The 17,916-nt window shown below is 42.2% G+C and overlaps 1 protein-coding gene across 3 annotated transcripts in view; it reads right to left on the reverse strand.

Moving 5' to 3' along the window:
* The window catches only part of GRIA4 (glutamate ionotropic receptor AMPA type subunit 4), a 221,470-nt gene extending 203,587 nt beyond the window's left edge, over nucleotides 1–17,883 (reverse strand). For all 3 annotated transcript variants that reach the window (XM_021380710.1, XM_021380726.1, XM_021380718.1), the window contains exons 1-2: nucleotides 17,428–17,883; nucleotides 16,186–16,344 (exon numbers count right to left, since the gene is read on the reverse strand). In XM_021380710.1, coding sequence (XP_021236385.1) covers nucleotides 16,186–16,344; nucleotides 17,428–17,515 — 247 coding nt within the window. In that variant the 5' untranslated portion in view covers nucleotides 17,516–17,883. The remainder of the gene's footprint in view (nucleotides 1–16,185; nucleotides 16,345–17,427) is intronic.

Below are 17,916 nucleotides of genomic sequence, written 5' to 3' on the forward strand. Positions count from 1 at the left end.
TTGCCTAAAGATAGGTCTCAAACATCTGGTTGGTAGAAAATAGCCCAGATCGCTACTATTCTCTGTGGCAGTGGCCATGGGGAGTTCTCCTGTGGCCACTCGCTGGTGAACTTTGCCTGGCGGCAGTAAGCTCCACCTGGGAGCCTCCTGGCCAAGCCCTGGTCCAGACGGTCAAAGACCACCACACTGAGGAGCAATGCAACTCGTACCCACCACTAGGCCTGTATGCAACTAGTATGTTCTATTAAATGGCATTTTCATCTCAAGTGCCCTAAGACACCTGCATAAGATCAAAATGATGTTATGTACAAACTGAGAATTCCAATCTTCTGTCTTTCACTACATCTTTCACTTAAATTTATCTTTCAAAAAATGAATATATATATTGCACAGGTGTCGTTTATTCACCTTTAGGTTAAAAGCATTCCCAGTTGCAATAATTATCTCTAATCACATAAAATTAGGTACTCATCATTTTCTTATACCTGATTACTCCACTAAAGCCATCCTGATGGTTAGGCAACAGCGCATTCTGCTACCTAGACTCAAGTTATAGCTAAGTATGTGATAGGTTATGTACACATTACCTTTTCTCAGGTGCTACTTTTAATTTAGCCTGAAAAATAATGGTGATTATATGTTTTTAAGGGAAAGACTGACTGAAAAGTTCACTACCTAAATATGTCTTATGTCATTAAATCAATGACATATCATCTATAATTGATAAACATTGCCTGGAATATTTATCATGAAATGAATAAAACTTATACGTTCAAGAACAAATGGAAAGGACGTGGTTAAGAAATATTTTACTCAATATATGCAAATTTTGAATGGGAGCTGCTGTAGAAATATTTACTACAGAATGCAGGGCTGCTCCTTTTCTTTTTGTGTTCAGCAGTCCATACTGCATTTAAAGCTCACTTTCAGAATTCACATCACACTGCTGATGGATGTACATTTGTCCTATTTCTGGCTCCTCTTCCTGGAACAACTTTGAGAGTTCACACAAATAGCTGCAGCAAAGCAAAATGGATGAAAGAAAAATTCCACACATTCTGTTCCAGTATCTATTATCTACGCACCCAACTTCAATTTTCTTAGCCTGCCTTGTCTATTTGTCTACCTCCTATTAATGAATTATAAATATACATGATAATTACATCCTGGTATTTACAGTCCTCACCATGCAGTGCACAACGTGTGATGCAAAGCTGTCGCTCAGTGTTAAAAGTAAGGAAGGCAGCTCTCTAAGTCTTCCGGCAGCATTTCAAGAAGTCTTGCTAGAAACACATAGCAGACACGCTCTAAAGATGTGATCATAGTGTATTAACCCTAAAGACTGAAATAAAACCACCACATAATTTTAAGGCATTCAAACAAGAACTAGCTATCTGGCTTCTTAGAAGACTGAGAGTTTTGCAGTCACTTATTATCACCTTGATGTTTACTACTGTGCTGTTAATGACAGAGCTCTCTGCAGCACTCCTGAAATTGGTAACCAGTGTCTGTAAGCTATTACCTCTGTCTGAGAACGCCTGATGCCCCTGCAGGGCCCTGATGCCCAGCTCCTTCCCAGCCACAGTGCCCACAGACAGGCACCAGGCATCACTTCTTCCTGACCCCAAGCCCTGGCAGCTTTGCCCACATGCATTCATTATAGATTTCTTTCTTTCTTTTTACCTTAGTCACAGATTAAAATGAACAGCAAATGACTTTTTCACCTTTTCCCCTTATGAGAAAGTCTTTTGATGTTACAGGTTTACAGCTGAAGTTGTTCCTTGGTCCTTAAGATAATAATGTTTAACTTTCATATTGTTTCAATGAAAACATGAACTCAGTCTCAGGAAGGGTCTGCTTTCCTTTCTTTGTATGGAAGAGTACAGAAGAAACCCAGTTTTCATTTCCCACTCCTTCCCAGGAAACACCGTGTCACCTTGCCCACTTCTGTTCCACATCCTCCTCCCCATCTCTGGGTACCAGAAAAACATCACACTTCCAGCAAGTATCCATAGGAGCACGTAAAACACCAATGGGAGGTATGAGCACTGCCATTGGCAAGTTCCTTCTTGCAACACCACAGCAGTGGTTTGCTGAGATGTGGCTCCTTTTGCCTCCAGCTCCCCATCCTTTTTCCAGGATACCCTCAGTACTGCCTCAGAACCAGGAGACCTGCTCTGACCTCCCAGGGTGCAGAGCAGAGGGGACAGAGCAAATTGCTCATGATCCCCCTCATCCTGCAAGGATACAGAACAGGGCAGAGGCAACCCACAGTATGCCTGAAGAGCAGAAAACAATAATTAAGTGGAAAAAGTTAAGGAAAGTCTCTAAAATACAGTTGCTTATGCTAGGTAGCTGCTCTGGGCTAAATTTCACTTTGGTTTTACATCTCCGCAAATTCTGAAAATTTTCTAAAGTCTCTGAAATTTCTTTGGCTGCCACACACTGTGAGGGAAAGCAGAGCCTCAAGTCAGAGCTTTGCCCCAGGAATTTCCAGCTGCTCTTTTTTTTTGTTCTCACACGGGGTGCTCTAAATAAGCAAAAGGAAGAATACCATCACAGAGTTATTATTTCTGTCATAAATTTTAAAAACTACCTATATGAATAACTGTAAGTCAAAGTCCTTCAGGGACTGCCATAAATCCAAAAACTGTCTGACTGCTAGATTTAGTATTTGGATCACTGAATTAGCTGAAAGAAGTATGAAAATGCACGTACAGAGGGACAGCTCTCTGTTAGCCACACACATTTACACAGGCTTTTGGGCAACAGTTTCAGCCAGAAGTGAACAATAACTCTGTCCAAGTAAATTAACTCCCATTCACGCTTCCTCTGTGCTATGAGATTTTCCATGCCAGGATGCGCGATGCATCGGCCTCCTTAAGCCTCTTCTTCCAAAGTGTCTCTTCCTCCTGAATGTTTACAATTATATAACATAAAGCCCAAATGGAATGTTTAAAGGAGCTCAAGAACCTTGGGTTCTACATTGGGTTGCAACTGGCTATGCTGGAAGCCATGAGCATGGCGTATCTTGTATTTTAGGAACTCAGAGCCATTCTGTGCTTTCTGGAAGTCAAGCATCAAGCTACATCAGATAACTGAGGTGAAAAGCACAGCTGATTCAGTTACTCATGTAACTGAGGCAGGAGACAGCCTACTGCATTCTCTTCTGGTGCATTTCAGAAGCTCACATCTCTGGATCTCCTGAGACTGGTAAGAAAAAGGGACAAGCTCCCACTAGAAGTTGGAGTTATTCTTTATCCTTAAGTCAAACACAGAAAGCTGCATGCTGCACCACCAAAAAAAAAACCCACCAAACCAGAACCTGTCCAGCCTGACCTTGAATGTCTCCAGTGACAGGCCTTTCACCACCCCTGTGGGCAACCTGTGCCAGTGCCTCACCACCCTTACTGTAAACAATTTCTTCCTCATATCCAATCTACACCTCCCCTCTTTTAGTTTGAAACCATTTCCCCTTGTCCTGTCATTCTCCCCTTGCCCTATCAAATGGACACACATATCTCATGCAGGTGTGCTCCCTCTGAACTGAAGACCCTTTTTAATGTTCTCCTGCCCCACACAGGAAAACCCTTCCCCATGCTGCTGAGTCCTCTCATTTGAATTCTCTCCAATTATTTGTGCAGTCAGTAGTTCATGGATGGGAGTGGGAAGGTGGAGTGTTCACCTGATCTCACCAAAGCCAAGGAAGCAAGGAGCTGAGGGCATAGAGAGCAGTTTCTCAAAGGGATACTGCTGGGAGGGAACAGCCACACCTTTTCAAAGAGGCAACATTATGCTGGATCTCATTTTCCTCTCACAGACTCTATGTAAGTGCAAGGATCCACAATTGTTATTATTATCCTATTACTATAATTGCTCTAAGGATTTTCTACCAGTCCCTCATTTAACATAGTATGTGAAAGCTGACAAAGGAAATGTGATTAAGGTGTGAAGCTCTGGTGCCTGCCAGCTCTACTGAAGTGCAAAAGATTCCGATCATAACCAGTAACCGAAAGAATGATGGGCTTCCTGGGGCTTTCATCAGGAAATAAAAGTACAGGAGTCCTTCCACACCTGTCAGAAACTCAGAGAAGAACAGTGGAAAGCAATCCAATTCATCTGTATAAACTGCCTTTTGTGGTACAACTCTGCCACTCTCTCCTTCCATTCACTCCCTTAAAATATTAAAGCATTGGCCATGACAGAGTCTATGGCAGGCTGAGGACAGCAAGACAGAGACGGAAGCTGGCACAGTTTTACTGAGGTTTTGTAAGGATGCAATTCCTTTCTTGTTCTCAACCAAGAAACCAATGCTCTCTGCTCTGTCCCTTCCCTCCCTTTCCCTGCCGTGGTTAAGCTGACAGCTATCTGCAATCAATACGGACCGTGCCAAAGCCGCAGCTTTGCGGGGCAGAAGGGGAGCGGGGTGGTGGGATGCTGGATGCCAGCGGTTCCCTCCAGCTGCGAGCAGCTGGAAGTGCCGTGCCCACTGCTGCCACTACGGCCGCTCCTGGCAGGCAGCCCCTGCTGCACCGTGAGGAGCTGGGGCACTGCACAGGGGGAGGATGGCGGATGCAGGAGTACAGTTTTCTCTTTCTGAGCAGTATTTTTAGTCTTATGCTCTTCCACATCTATTGACTCCTAGTGTACTCTACTGGGCTTGCCGGGCGAGTCATTACATCTCTCCCCATACTACATTTTCAGCTTAGTGTAACATCTGTCCAGTTTCAAGTTCCTCAAAGCTATTTCAGCTTCCACCAGCTGCAATCCTTAGCTCACAAGCACCAGCAGTACATTCCTGCTCCATCTCTTAAAGCCATGAGCTATTCTGCACATCAGCCCTCCCTCTGCTCTCAGCACTCACCAGAAAACTTATTCCCCAACACAGAATAATGCTATTTCGCAAATGCATGGCCCCTGCTGCATCTTGAACTCCTTTTTTCCACTTCAGAAACTGAGGACAAACAGAAACTTCAGCTGCATGGCCTCAAATAGTCTGACTCCCAGTCCCAGGCAATGGGCCACCCTGGGGTCCATGAGGGTCCCAGAAGCACAGAGATAAAGCCATCCCTTCACATCATGGACTGCCCAGACAAATCACACCACCTGCACATGCACACGTGCACTGCATCAACTGTGCCTGTTATTCAGAATCATCAAAGACAGCTATGGGAGCACTTCTTGTATTCTTTTACTCAGGCTTTGGCTTCATGCAAATACTCTTCTCCACTAAATCTCACTCGTCATCATATTTCTGTTCAGGCTGCCATCTCCTCTGACAAACAAAGGAGACGAAACCAGGGACGTGCAAAGCCAAATTCATAAGTTCAGTATCTTAAGCTAACTTCCTGAATCCTCCAGGTGAAAGCAGTAATAGATTTGCATACTCCGTGGCTTGAAGAAAGTGAAGTATGTGAAACACACATGACCATTAAGTTGCATTGGTCGCTAGACAAGCCTTCGCATACGTATCATAGGAACTAGTGTGCATTCATTCACAAAAACATACATAATGATCACTGAACCCATGTATCATCTTTATATTCTTTGTGCTTCAAGCCACACTTCAGCTGTGGGGCTAGGAGATATTCTTTGTTAGGAGAGGGATAAAGTACCCTCATTTGTGTCCACTGGAAGCTTGTCAAGGGAATGTGACAATGGCCCCAGTAATTCCCTAAATTTCTTGCAGGGACATGGGTCTTGCTGCCAACGTGTCCTGCACTTCCCCTCTGCTCCAGCAGTGCTGACTGCAGTCCCTCTCTAAATCACAGACCAATAACAAACCTAGTGAGAAACATTTTTTCTGGTTGCCTACTCTGTGTGACTCCTGCACACCACACACAGATAAAGACAGTGGGTGATATGTGACGTATGCTGTGCTGATGGCATGGAAATTTACCCATGCTTCTTCCAGGCTTTAATTCAGTACAGGACTTTTTTGGAGAAGATGGATACTCAGCCAGAAAAGAATTATGGATTTGATAAGGAAATTAATTGAGAATGGCTGATTAATATCTCATAACTCAGATTGGGTGATCAAAATGGTCCCACGTAGCCTTAAAACACAATAAACCAAATGCTATTACATGCTACCCACTCTCCATTTATTTTGGTGAGCTCCTTTGCTTTTTCTTCTTTGAGGTACTGATGCTCGCAGCCATCAGACAAGAGTTCATCCTCCAGACTGCTTTCACATCTTTTCTGTATCATCTGTAAGGACTTGTAATGTGGATCACTTCCCATATGGCACCACTTCTGAGCTGCCAGCCGCTTTCATGAAGCATATGTAACCTCACAACAGGTGCATATACATGTCCTCCCAATACACCCATGTCCTCTTATGCTCTTTTCCTCGGACATTTGCTTGTGCCTCCACACAGCACTTCCCATTACTATTATCTACATAATCACATAATCACAGAATTGTAGGGGTTGGAAAGGACCTCCAGAGATCATCAAGTCCAAGCCCCAAGCCAAAGCAGGCTCCAATATAATAATAATAATACATAATAATGTAACACTTTTAAGTCTTACCTTGTGTGCTTTTACCACCCAAGAGAAGCACAGACAAGGGCCAGTGAGCAGAATAAAAATGGCTTTAGAGAGAAAACACCCTGCAGAGCTCTGTGCTGGAGGCACCGCAACCAGCGGGGTGCAGAGCAGTGTTACCTGGCTGTGCACACAACCCCAGCAGCCAGCTCCCTCCCTGCCCGGGCTTTCTGCCTGGAGTAGAAGGAAGAGATTAGGAAAAACTCCTGAGTCAGACAAGAGCACATGACTATTGATTTCCAAAGCAAATTATCCTCCCAGCTGCAGTGTTTTTGAAAAGTCCTTTCTTAAACACTCCTCTCACTTTAAATGGATGGAAATGACCAAACCTGGTAGAAGAAAACTTGGAGGAAATCACTAAGAAAAGGCCCTACAGAACTCTGCTGAGACTGTGGATCTCTTAAAGCTTTGTTTCTTTCTCCCTATCAATGTAAAAGGCTTTAAAAAAAGTGCTAAGTGTACTGATGTGCAGATGTCCTCTTGTTTGTTTTAATATTAGAGCCTTTTACTCCTGAATTTTACATGAACGCATCTCTGCTTGGTAAACTGTTTTTCACTTGTGCAACTCTATGTAGTTTTCCAGAGCTGACCACAGCACTGTCCAGATCTGTATCTCACATTAACTCGTAGCGTGAAATACTGGTACATCAGGAACACTGAAGCAGAACAGGAATCTTTTGAGGACCGGTAATAATCTGCATTTTGTACTCTTTGCTCGAGAAGAATTTTCTCACTCTCCCTTGCCTCTACCTTGAATATGTATTACATGAATAATTTTATCCACTGAGGAAACAGATCTGACCCTGACACCGAAAAAAGGCCACGTGAAATGTTTAACCAAAGGAAATGAAGTGTAACACAAGGCTGTGAAATAAATTAACAAGAACAGAATACTTTGTACCATAATTCCTAATTATTTTGTATAGTAATTTGAATATTAACACATACACTGCCTTTTACAGCAAAGTGCCAAAATTCAAATTCAAAAGATTTGAAGACAAAGGAAGAGTAGAGGTCTCAATTCTTTTCAGCAATTAACTTGCACTTCCTGTGAGCTTTTCAAAAACACCTATTTGATGGATATTCATTGGGAAACTGAATTGTAAGAACAGGTGACATTCACATAAAAATGAAGTTCAAATTTTATGAGCTTAAGAGACTACTATGCAAACACACCATAAAATCAAGTGGAAGATGTGCATGCAGAAATGGCATAGAGTCTACCTCAGAGAAGGTCTGCAAGTGAGAAACGGAGGGATTCTTATGAATAGTAAAATATGATGCATTTTAGTATGAATGTGTTCTGAATGTGTTAAAGCCTTTCCCTATCAATAATGTAAAGAACGAACTCTGCAACTGCTTTTTGCCTCCTTTGCGCTCTACTTGTATTTATAGAAAAAAACCTGCAGTGGACAACAGCTCATGTTGTCCATGGCTTTAGAATATCGAAAGGCACTGCACAAGACTGTATTTTTCAGGAGCAATGGCTGTCTGTAAGTACAACACTGAAATAGCCTGTGGAACACATGAAAACAGCCCCAGTGACATTCTTTTTAAATAGGCAATTGCACAGCAGAGGTCCAATTTCTAAACATACATACTTAAAAAAAAATAATAATAACATGAGTTAAGCAATTTAATACTTAAAAAAATCGAGCAATGAGAGAAAAGAATGAAAATGCGTTCATCTTGCAAACAAGCTGACTCTACTATCCCTTCCTTATAAAGGGTTCCAGCTTGCAATCCCTGTGCAGGTAAAGGCCCTACTGAACTCTGCAACAGTTCTGCCTGGGGAAAGAACTGCGGGACAAGGGCCAATATTTGAACAGGATTTTGCTCATGTCAGCACAGTTGGCCAACACCCAGCAAGAACAGCAGCTTGTAAACACAGGTCTTTCCTCTTGATTCCTGCAGAAAGCCTATCCATAATCAGCTTCTGAGGAATGTTGTGAAGAGGATGGGCTGTCTCTTCACACCACATGGCCAGCATAAATATGGTGTGTATGTCACACTGTGGTTCCACCTGACCATAAGGAACCAGAAATGCAACAAATGGCTGCAGTTACACAAACAAGTTAGGCAGGATCATGAGAAAGAAAAGAGGGAAGAAACAAAATCCTCACAAAGAAGTAACACTACTGAAACAAGGCCCCTGACTCATACTTCATCACACAGATAAGGACAGATTTTCTTTAGTGCTCAGTGATAAGCAGTTCCCATTGGGAAGACAGGTGATGCTGGGAAATACTAGAACAAGCTCTGCGTGCCAAAATATGAGGAAACCTCTCTTTGTGAACTTGGGTGTCTGAAAACATACAGCTCAGATATGCAGAATTTTGCAGTGTATTCACAATTCAGTGTAATAAGACACTGTCTACTTGGGCTTTGTGTCCCATCACACAACTCAGGTCTAAGTATACCCACCAAGGATGCAGGAGTTCCTCCCTAGGCCAATCAAGAGAATTTTGTGCTGTGCTAGTCCAAAATCATTGGCTCAAGCCAACTGTACAGAGGAGTGGAAATCTAGACAGGAGACCAATTTTTCCTTCTAATTACACTTATCCAATTGTAAGAATTTCTTCATGTTTGCACAAGCACAAATATCACCCCCTTTAGATCAGTCATGTACTCAGAAGTAAGACCTATGAGAAAAGATTATTTGGCCCAATATATTTAAATTGAATTAACTGCACCTGCTCACAACCTGAATTTGCACAATTCATAGTAGGATGTAAAATGGTTAAGAAATCAAAGCAGACGGCTTCCTCTCTTGTGAACAAGCAAGTCTCAGCACAGTCAAGAACAATGAAATGCATGAGCTATTTTGACTAGCATACAAACTTGGATTGCAATGATAAAGCTGAAGTTAATTCATTTAATTTACTTTTGTAAAAGTGCTTTGTCTCACACAAAAAACACCGCACTGCACTGTGTTGGCTTCTGCAGGAGGAATGAAGTAGCACGGTCTTTGTCATTAATACCATGAAAGGAAGATGAAATTAGTTCCGTAGCCTCTAATAAAGCTTTTGAGTTTACAGTTTTAGCCAGTCCAGTAGAATGCTAAGACAAAAGCCTTATTTCATGCCAGAGAAATGCATGTTCTGAATTTTCACCGAAGAAATCTGACTATATTTCACTAAAGGCCCATCATTTACTTTCCCAACAATGACCTTGAAAATTAAATCCAGACTGATGGATTGGAGCTACTGATGGCTGGTTTTCACTCTGCTGTACAGCTATTGTACAAGGATCACATTTAGAGCTAGGAAACTCTTTGAATGTAGATCTCCTCCCAGGTACACATACACAAAATCCTTCATACAGTAAATGACATGTAAGTACACACATATCCTTTGATTCCATCAGCAAGTTCAAGTAACAGAATTTTAAGAAAAATCATTTTCAAGAATTGTGGTTTACTTTGAGACTAACTCCATACATTAAAGAAAAACACTCACTTCAAATGTTGTGGGTTGTTTTGTTTGTTTGTAATCACTCCTATTTCAGAACCGTAAGATTGAATCCAGTTCCATTTTTGCAGGCAACTAGCACAATTGTTGATTTTGCAGTCCCAACCTGAGTGTACGGTATACCTTTATGGTAACTCTCAAAACTCTGATCTGCATCCTTAAAATGCTGTTCTACTCTTGGCAGCAAAAGAGCAGTCTGGGGAATGTTCAGCCCAGAGAAGACGCTCACGTGGATCTCATCAATGTCCGTAAATACCAGAAGGCAGGGTGCATAGAGGACAGAGCCAGGCTCTGCTTAGTGGTGCCTAGTGCCAGGGTAAGAGGCAATGGGCACAAACTGGCACACAGGAGGTTCCCTCTGAACACCAGGAGCACTTCTGTGCTGTGCAGGTGATAGAACACTGGCACAGGCTGCCCAGAGGCTGTGGGGTTTCCTCTTTGGGGATCTTTCAAAGGCACCTGGACATGGCCCTGGGCACTCTGCTCTGGGTGCTTGGGCCAGAGAGATCCAGAGGTCACCTCCCAGCTCACCTAACCTGTGTTTGTCTGATTCTGTGACACACCTTTGAACCCTATCAAAACTCACTTTCTAAATAAAGACCATCACAGTTTAAATGGCACTGATTATTAAGCTAAAGGTACACACTTATTGCTAAAGTGAGTTGTAATTATTAAAGTAGAATTAATTATCAAATTTAATGAAAATCTTAGCAAATCAAAGCTCAAACCGCTGTAAGTGAAATGACATAGTCATGATATAAAAGCAGCGCTACCTCAGAGCCTATTTCCTCAGCAGAATTCCTCCCTTCCCGAATGCCTCAGCAGAAACTCCCACATGGGAGAGCCTTTGCTCTCACAGCCAACATCACAAGGCCAGAGATGGAGTCATGGACAGGGCAGGATGAGGAGGGATGCTCCTGTCTGCCCTTGGGGATGACTCCAAACTCAGTGGACCTCAAACAGAAACTGCATTCTGGTGAGGTAGAGTCAGACCCTCTAGTGTCAGGGCCTCAACTCTCCCTTAGTCTGGTGGGCATTAAAGTCAAACAAAATAACTGCTGGAAAGAGAGTGAAGTTATTCCAAAATGCAGCTTTTTTAAAAAATTCCAGTAGGCTTTTTTTTTTTCTTTGCCTATCGATGTGACATGTAGCAAACTCTGCTGTTCAATACTATCTACTGGGATTAAATTTTGGGGGAAGAGATAGTGAGAAGTGAGTTGTGCACAAGATGAAACATGAAGAGTGTTTGATTTGCCCCAAGTTACATGCATTAGGAATATGTTCATCTCAGTACACACATGAAGTTCTACTGACTCAAAGGGAAAAGCTGTAGTTTTAACATGAGGCACTAATGAAACACTTGAACCAAGACCTCTTCTTTCTCATTTAGCCTAATCCTGTACATGAACTACAAGACTGCTTATACATGAAAGATTTTTGAAACAAATATCTCAACTGAGTACATGTGTGTGTATTCCAGAATGACTTCTCCAGGAAAAAAATCAGAGCACGGCTCTGTGCAAGTGCTTTCACAAACCAAGTGGACTGGTGGAATTTATTAATAGTGATTTCATAGTCTGCGGAATAGAATATTGCAGAAAATATCACAGTGCACCATGCTGTGAAGAGTGCATGTAGTTTTGACCGCCATATTTCTGCTCATGCATGCAGGAACAACTCCAGCTATGGTCTACAGAGCTTGTTGGCAAGACAGTGAAGACATGGTAACCTGGACAGCAAGGTGCTCTGCTAAGCTTTACATTCCACAATGAAGCTTCCAGTGTTGTCCTCTCATCTACTATGATCTGAACTGAAACCAAGGTAGCTATACACATTTTGCAATTAATTGTCACAGGGTAGTGTGTTTTTAATGATGAAACTTAGCCATAAAAATCAGAGGTCTTGGAGTCAAAGGCTTAAGAAAAACAAGATCACCCTGGAAAACAGTGTGATCAGGTGTGAAACAGGTGTGATCTCTTCTTGTATCCATAGAGATTATATAGGAAAAAAATGAAAAAGGTTTGGCTTAGGCTCTGCACTGCAACTTGGAGTGCAAAGACTATGGGTAACCAGAAGCCTCACCCACAATGGGCAGATAAAACATTTCTTTCTGTTCTTCAAGGCCCTTCTAAGTCAACACCTATGCACTATATACCATGATGGATGCTGAGATAAATGCAGTGATTACTGATTTGTTAAAACAGGAAGAATGTGAGATACAAATCTGCACTAGGGGAAGTTCAGGCTGGATATTAAGAGAAATTTATTTATCATAAGGGGGATTAAACACTGCAACAGGCTTCCTAGAGAGGTGGTTGATGCTTCACGCCTTTCAGTGTTCAAGAAGCATTTGGGCAATGCCTTCAGTAACATTCTTTAAGTTCTGGTTAGCCCTGAAAAGGTCAACCAGTTGGATGAGATGATCTTGGAAGGTCCCTTCCAGTTGAACTACTCAAAATTGCCATCCTGACCTGAATCAGAAATTTCAACACAAAAATTCCCAATCACAAGACAAGAGTTGGAAGGCAGGTGGTTCTTTGTGAAACTGTACAATTTCCTCTCAAAATGATGCAGGCAGGTTTAATGTTGACAGCTTTGCTGAGATTTACTAATGCAGTATAGATTCTGCATGCAATGGAGACAATTTTTCAGCATTCTGCTGAAGAATAAATATATAAAATGCTCTCCAATAACCAATGCAAAGTTTGTACCTCAGACATCAATCTGAATTTGGATTTCCAATCACGAGTAAAATCTCCCACTTGTAATGTACAAACCAATATATGCCAATAGTCAAATGTTTCAGCTTTGGTGTATTGTGCTCTGATGAGTAAGAACCTTGTACTTTTCATGTTTTGCAATAATTTCAGCTCTCTCTGTCAGTAAGAGAGATTCTCTGAATAATGTATGCAGTGCAAAAACGAACAGAGTTTAAATAAAACACGCAAGTGGGAAGGGAAAAGAAGAGGAAAGACTATCTCCAAACTGATACAGTTCAGATCCATTTTGCTGACTTACAACAAAGTCTTTGTGCTTAAACCACCTGTTTCATGTGCATTCACACTTAAGAACAAAAATAATAGTGCCTAGGCCTTTTTAAAGAACACAAAAATGTGCACGACAGTCATTAGAAGACGAATATTAAATGGAATATTCAACATTACTCCAACTTCAAAGGCACTCCTGAATGGCTATACGTTTATATTTAATGAAAAAATACCCCACGTTTTTCCAGCATTGCAGTGGGTTACCCACCAACGCACCCTCCATAATGCTTTGAGACAGCCTGTTTAGTGTTCCTAACACATGCAATGAGCCAGGCCTCGAATCTTCACACGTAACCTCTGCACACAAGGAAACAGATCTAGAGGTAAGTGGTCATGTCTCAGATCTTCATGCTTGAACTCACATGAATACTCAGTTCTGCCCAGCAGCTCTAATGCTTTTGTACTTTGTATCTGGAGATGTGTGCACAGAGGAATTTTTCTATACAAATAACAAGGTCCAAGGCCAATGTTTAATAGCAGTTCAAGAAAGAGTCATCATTTTATATTGCCATGAAATCATTTAATTCTGAGCTGATGATGGGGGTTCTTTAATTACATTAGAAAACCTCACACATCTGTGCTTCAGAAGCCTCTGTCAAGCCAGGAAATTCAATCACATGGAAGTCAGTGTCCTCCAGCTATCACACAATTGATTTTTGCAGGATTCTGCTCATATTTATTTAGCTTAAGGGACATGTGATACGTTCATTCACTTGTCAGTCACTTTGCCTGCGTTTCATTAGTAGAACATTTGTTATTTAAAATATATTCTTCAGTCTTACATGAAAAATAAGAAACAGATTATTAGAACAAGACTGCAAAATGTAAAGTAAACACGAAATTGGACCAAAAATACATGTTGGTTTAAGTAGGAAGCACGGACCTGAAGAGGCCTGTAGGGTTATATCTATTTAATATAGTTACAGAATTATATTAGTATACACACATATAAACATATGCATTTACACTCCTTCTTTCTCTGCCTCCCCCTATACTGTACAGATTTATAATCTCTAAGTCATTACATTCTTTAGAAATAAAAATGGGTTCATTTTAAAGAAAAAGAACACAACAAGGTTATGAATCACTATTTCTATAAATTGTAGCAAATTCAAGGGGACAGGTTTTCCTCAGTTAAAATACTGCAAGCTGAAATAACCTGAGGTGGTCGGAATGAGAGAGAATAATCTGCTGGGGATAGTTGAAATTAGGGAAAGTTTCAGACAAACCCTTGTTCGAATCTAAGGCACTGAAGTCTGACACGCAGAATTAGTTCAACTTTAGATAATCCTAAATGTATGCAAATCAGAATTAATTCACCAGTACTCCAATGGAAATTCTCCGCAATACCCTTAATCCAAAAAGTAACAGTTGCCTCTGAAATTATTTGGCTGAAGTAGATGGGAAGGCAGAATCTAAGATAACTGACTTTATCTAAAACTACTGATTTCAATATGCAATATTTTTAGTCCCGTCCTCCTTCACTAAAAACAAAAGTTTTAAAAAAGCGTGCCATTTGTGACATTTGTCTTCATGGAATATGTAATCAGCGCCTGCAAAGTTGACACGCATTGTAATGTTTTCTCAATGAACTACTTCTGCATAGAGCCTCCCAGTTTCAAAAGCCCTTCTGAAATGCTTTCTTCTTATGGAATTTGATATTGATTTTCATGCTAAACACAACTAATACATTGCTAAATATAGAATTCACACTTAATGGGACATCACTCTTTCCTGCCTGAAATGAATGGAGCCATTTTGGCAGCTCAGAAGCTTTTCCTGTTAAATAAGGTGGCAAGGTCATCTGAAACTTATAGTACTGAAGACTCATATAAATAAATTTAGTGCTCATCCAATAAATTATATATGAGAACTGCACAGTGCATGGCATGTTTACATATTAAAAAGTGCCACAGAGGTGGCTGTGATAAGCTGGAGAGAAACACAGGACTTATTTTAAAGGCACAGTGGACAGGAAGACCTTCTCCAGCGCGTTTCTATTTTAAACTCAATAAGCAATGCCACTCAGGGCATCTACATCCAGAGGCAGTTCATTCCTGAATGAAGAGAAGGGGTTCAAAAACTTAAAGGCCACAGAGGAAAGCCTATTGAATTCTGAAATACGAACATGACATTACTACAGCCCTCAGCTTTGCCACACTGTATCCCACTGTCTTATGTAATAAAATAAATTCCTTCTTATCAGCCTGACATACGTGAAGTTAAATAGAAATGATGCTCTGCTGCTCTCCGAGACCAAGCACTATTCAGCATGTGTTTCAGCCACTGCTAAAGACCCCGAGGTGATCTAAATGTAGGAAATTCACTTAATTATAATCAGTTAAAAATAAAAAAAGACTGTTACTGTATTTGGTAAGGGCATTTCATTTTCTGTTTCCCTTTCATGGCGTATGTGTGCCTGTGTGTGTGCGTGTGTGTATAAAATATATAGTAGGAAGAGAATATTTGTTCCAGTTGAGGTGGTCTGTGAAATCAAGTAGATCGGATACTAACTTGACTTGGCACCAATGTATGGATGCATAGAGACATATCCACAGGATGTATGCATTACGAGATGATAAGAGACATTTACAACCTAGAATATAAGAGCAGGGCTGCCTCAAGTGACATCACCAGATCAACTGCAGCGTCAACCAACTCAGATATATAATCCTGCACACCGCTGCTTCCCTATCTCCTTTCCAAGCATTAGCAAAGCATTCGTGAGCACACACATTATTGTATATTTCCAAATACATGCAAGGCACGTCATACCCAAACGTGAACAAGAGCAACAGTGGGGTTTACGGACAGATCAAGACATTCATAATTTTTCTTTACAACAACAAAATTCATCTCCATAGAAACCAGAAAGCGAGAAACTACAGGAATAACACTAAAGTAAATGTCACATCAGGTTAGTCAGCACAAGGCAGGAGAGGGGACTGTGCTCCAGTTAGGACTAACAAGGACTGCTGCCCCCCTGCTCTTCTGCTACGGTATCTACACCAAACACAGACTTTCTGCTGTATTTCCAATGCACGATAGCAATGTGATTTCCTGTTATTTCCACTGCAATTTACCCGTAAGGTGGTCAGACCAACGGCACGTTTACTTACAGGCATTTGTTACAGCGAAGCTGTTAGCTGTTTCAATGTTGTCTACATGAGGAACCAAATTAAAAGGTGCTTCGGAGGCATTGGGGCTGGTGTTGTGAAGAAAAATTGCTAATCGAAAAGCAGTATATTCCTGATCGGTGTTCCTGATGAAGAGACCACCTACAAAAAAAAAAAAAAAACAGAAAAAAAAGCAAAAAGCAGAGGAAGCAGGGTGAATTATTGGCAAGCTACTGTCTTGTAACACCAAGCAACTGTCTCTCCCAAAGCTGCACAGTAAGGAAAGTCCTAAGACTTTAATGGGTAAGGAACTAATCACATTCATATTCACAACCGCTGCCTTTAAATCACTGTCTTCAATCGATATTCACCTCCCCAACGCTTCATGCTTCTTTCCTGACTTCTCGGTTTCCAGCCTTTCACATGTAAATACCCAGATTTGCCATGATTACAGTGACCTTTGGAAGTGTTTAGCCTCCATCTCCCTGCGACTGAACACACTGCTAAATCAGCTACTCAGCAGCCTCTCACATGAAGTGGCAGGCTGATTAAGGGGAACGATGCTTTCTGGATTAAAAAAAATACCCACTCGGCATCGGATAATCTGCACTAAACAGGAATATAATGAACTTTGCTCTTCTGCAGCCATGTGCAGGCAGGGAGCCGCTCAGCTCTGTTAGCAGCATCTCCACAAGTCCACGGGCAATGATGCAGCGATGGAGCTGAGCTGGAAGGAATTCAGATAGCTGCGTCCCATCCGAAACGCGCCCGGACGGAGGGAAGCGGGAGGCGACGGGAAAAGGGTGAGGAGGGGGCACAGGGTTACGCGGAGAGGCTTTCAAAATCCCAAACTTTCCAACTGCGGGAAGGGAAAGAAGGGCTGCCTTTCAGCCCCGTGCCTACGCTACCGCAACCTCAGAGCACAACTCGGCAAGGAAATGGGAAGCTGGAGGCGGCCGGTGCAGCCCAGGGGCATCTCCCCAAGCCCCCTCCCCTCCTGCCGACCCTATACACCCCAGGGCTGGAATGAGTTGGGCAGAAGACGAGCATCCTTCCTACGGCACGCAAACACACACACACACGTACGCACACATACACAAATGCACGCGGGCTGTCAACGAAGGCAGGGAAATGGGATGGTGGTGGAAGAGAAAGCTGCAAGCTGCCTTCGGAGCCGCCTTCCCAACTCACTTCGCAAAGGCTCGAACCCCTGGGCACCCGCACACAGCCCAATGCAGCGCTTACCTATTTGCACGCTGCTAGGAAAAGCTCCCATTGCTAGTCCCCAAAAGCCAGAAAACAACAAGACAAGCTGTCTGCAAATTATCCTCATCTTCTCTTTTGCCTCTCTCTCGCCTTCTCCCGCTCGCTCGCTAGATGCTGCTCAGAGAGGCATTGAGGACGAGGCGGCTACGAACAAAATCAAGAATTTAAAAATAAAAAAAAATTAAAAAAGAGGGAAAAAGGGGAGAAAAAGAGAGGTTTTCTCCTTTCTTTTTCTTTTCTTTCTTTTTTTTTTTTTTTAATTTTTATTTTGCTGTTGCTTTAGGATTTGCTGCCTATTCTCTGCCGCTCTGCCTCTCTCCCCGCAGCCGCTGCAGTTTCAGCAAGCCATCCCGTCGCGCCGGGCTTTTCCCGCAGTCTCCATCGCCGGGGAGCGGTTTGTGTCCGGCTGCGAGAGATGCACATGCAGAAGATGGTGGTGAGTTTGGCGGCGGGGGGGAGCGGCTGGCG

This window comes from Numida meleagris, chromosome 1, assembly GCF_002078875.1.
Source record: "Numida meleagris isolate 19003 breed g44 Domestic line chromosome 1, NumMel1.0, whole genome shotgun sequence".
NCBI lineage: Eukaryota > Metazoa > Chordata > Aves > Galliformes > Numididae > Numida > Numida meleagris.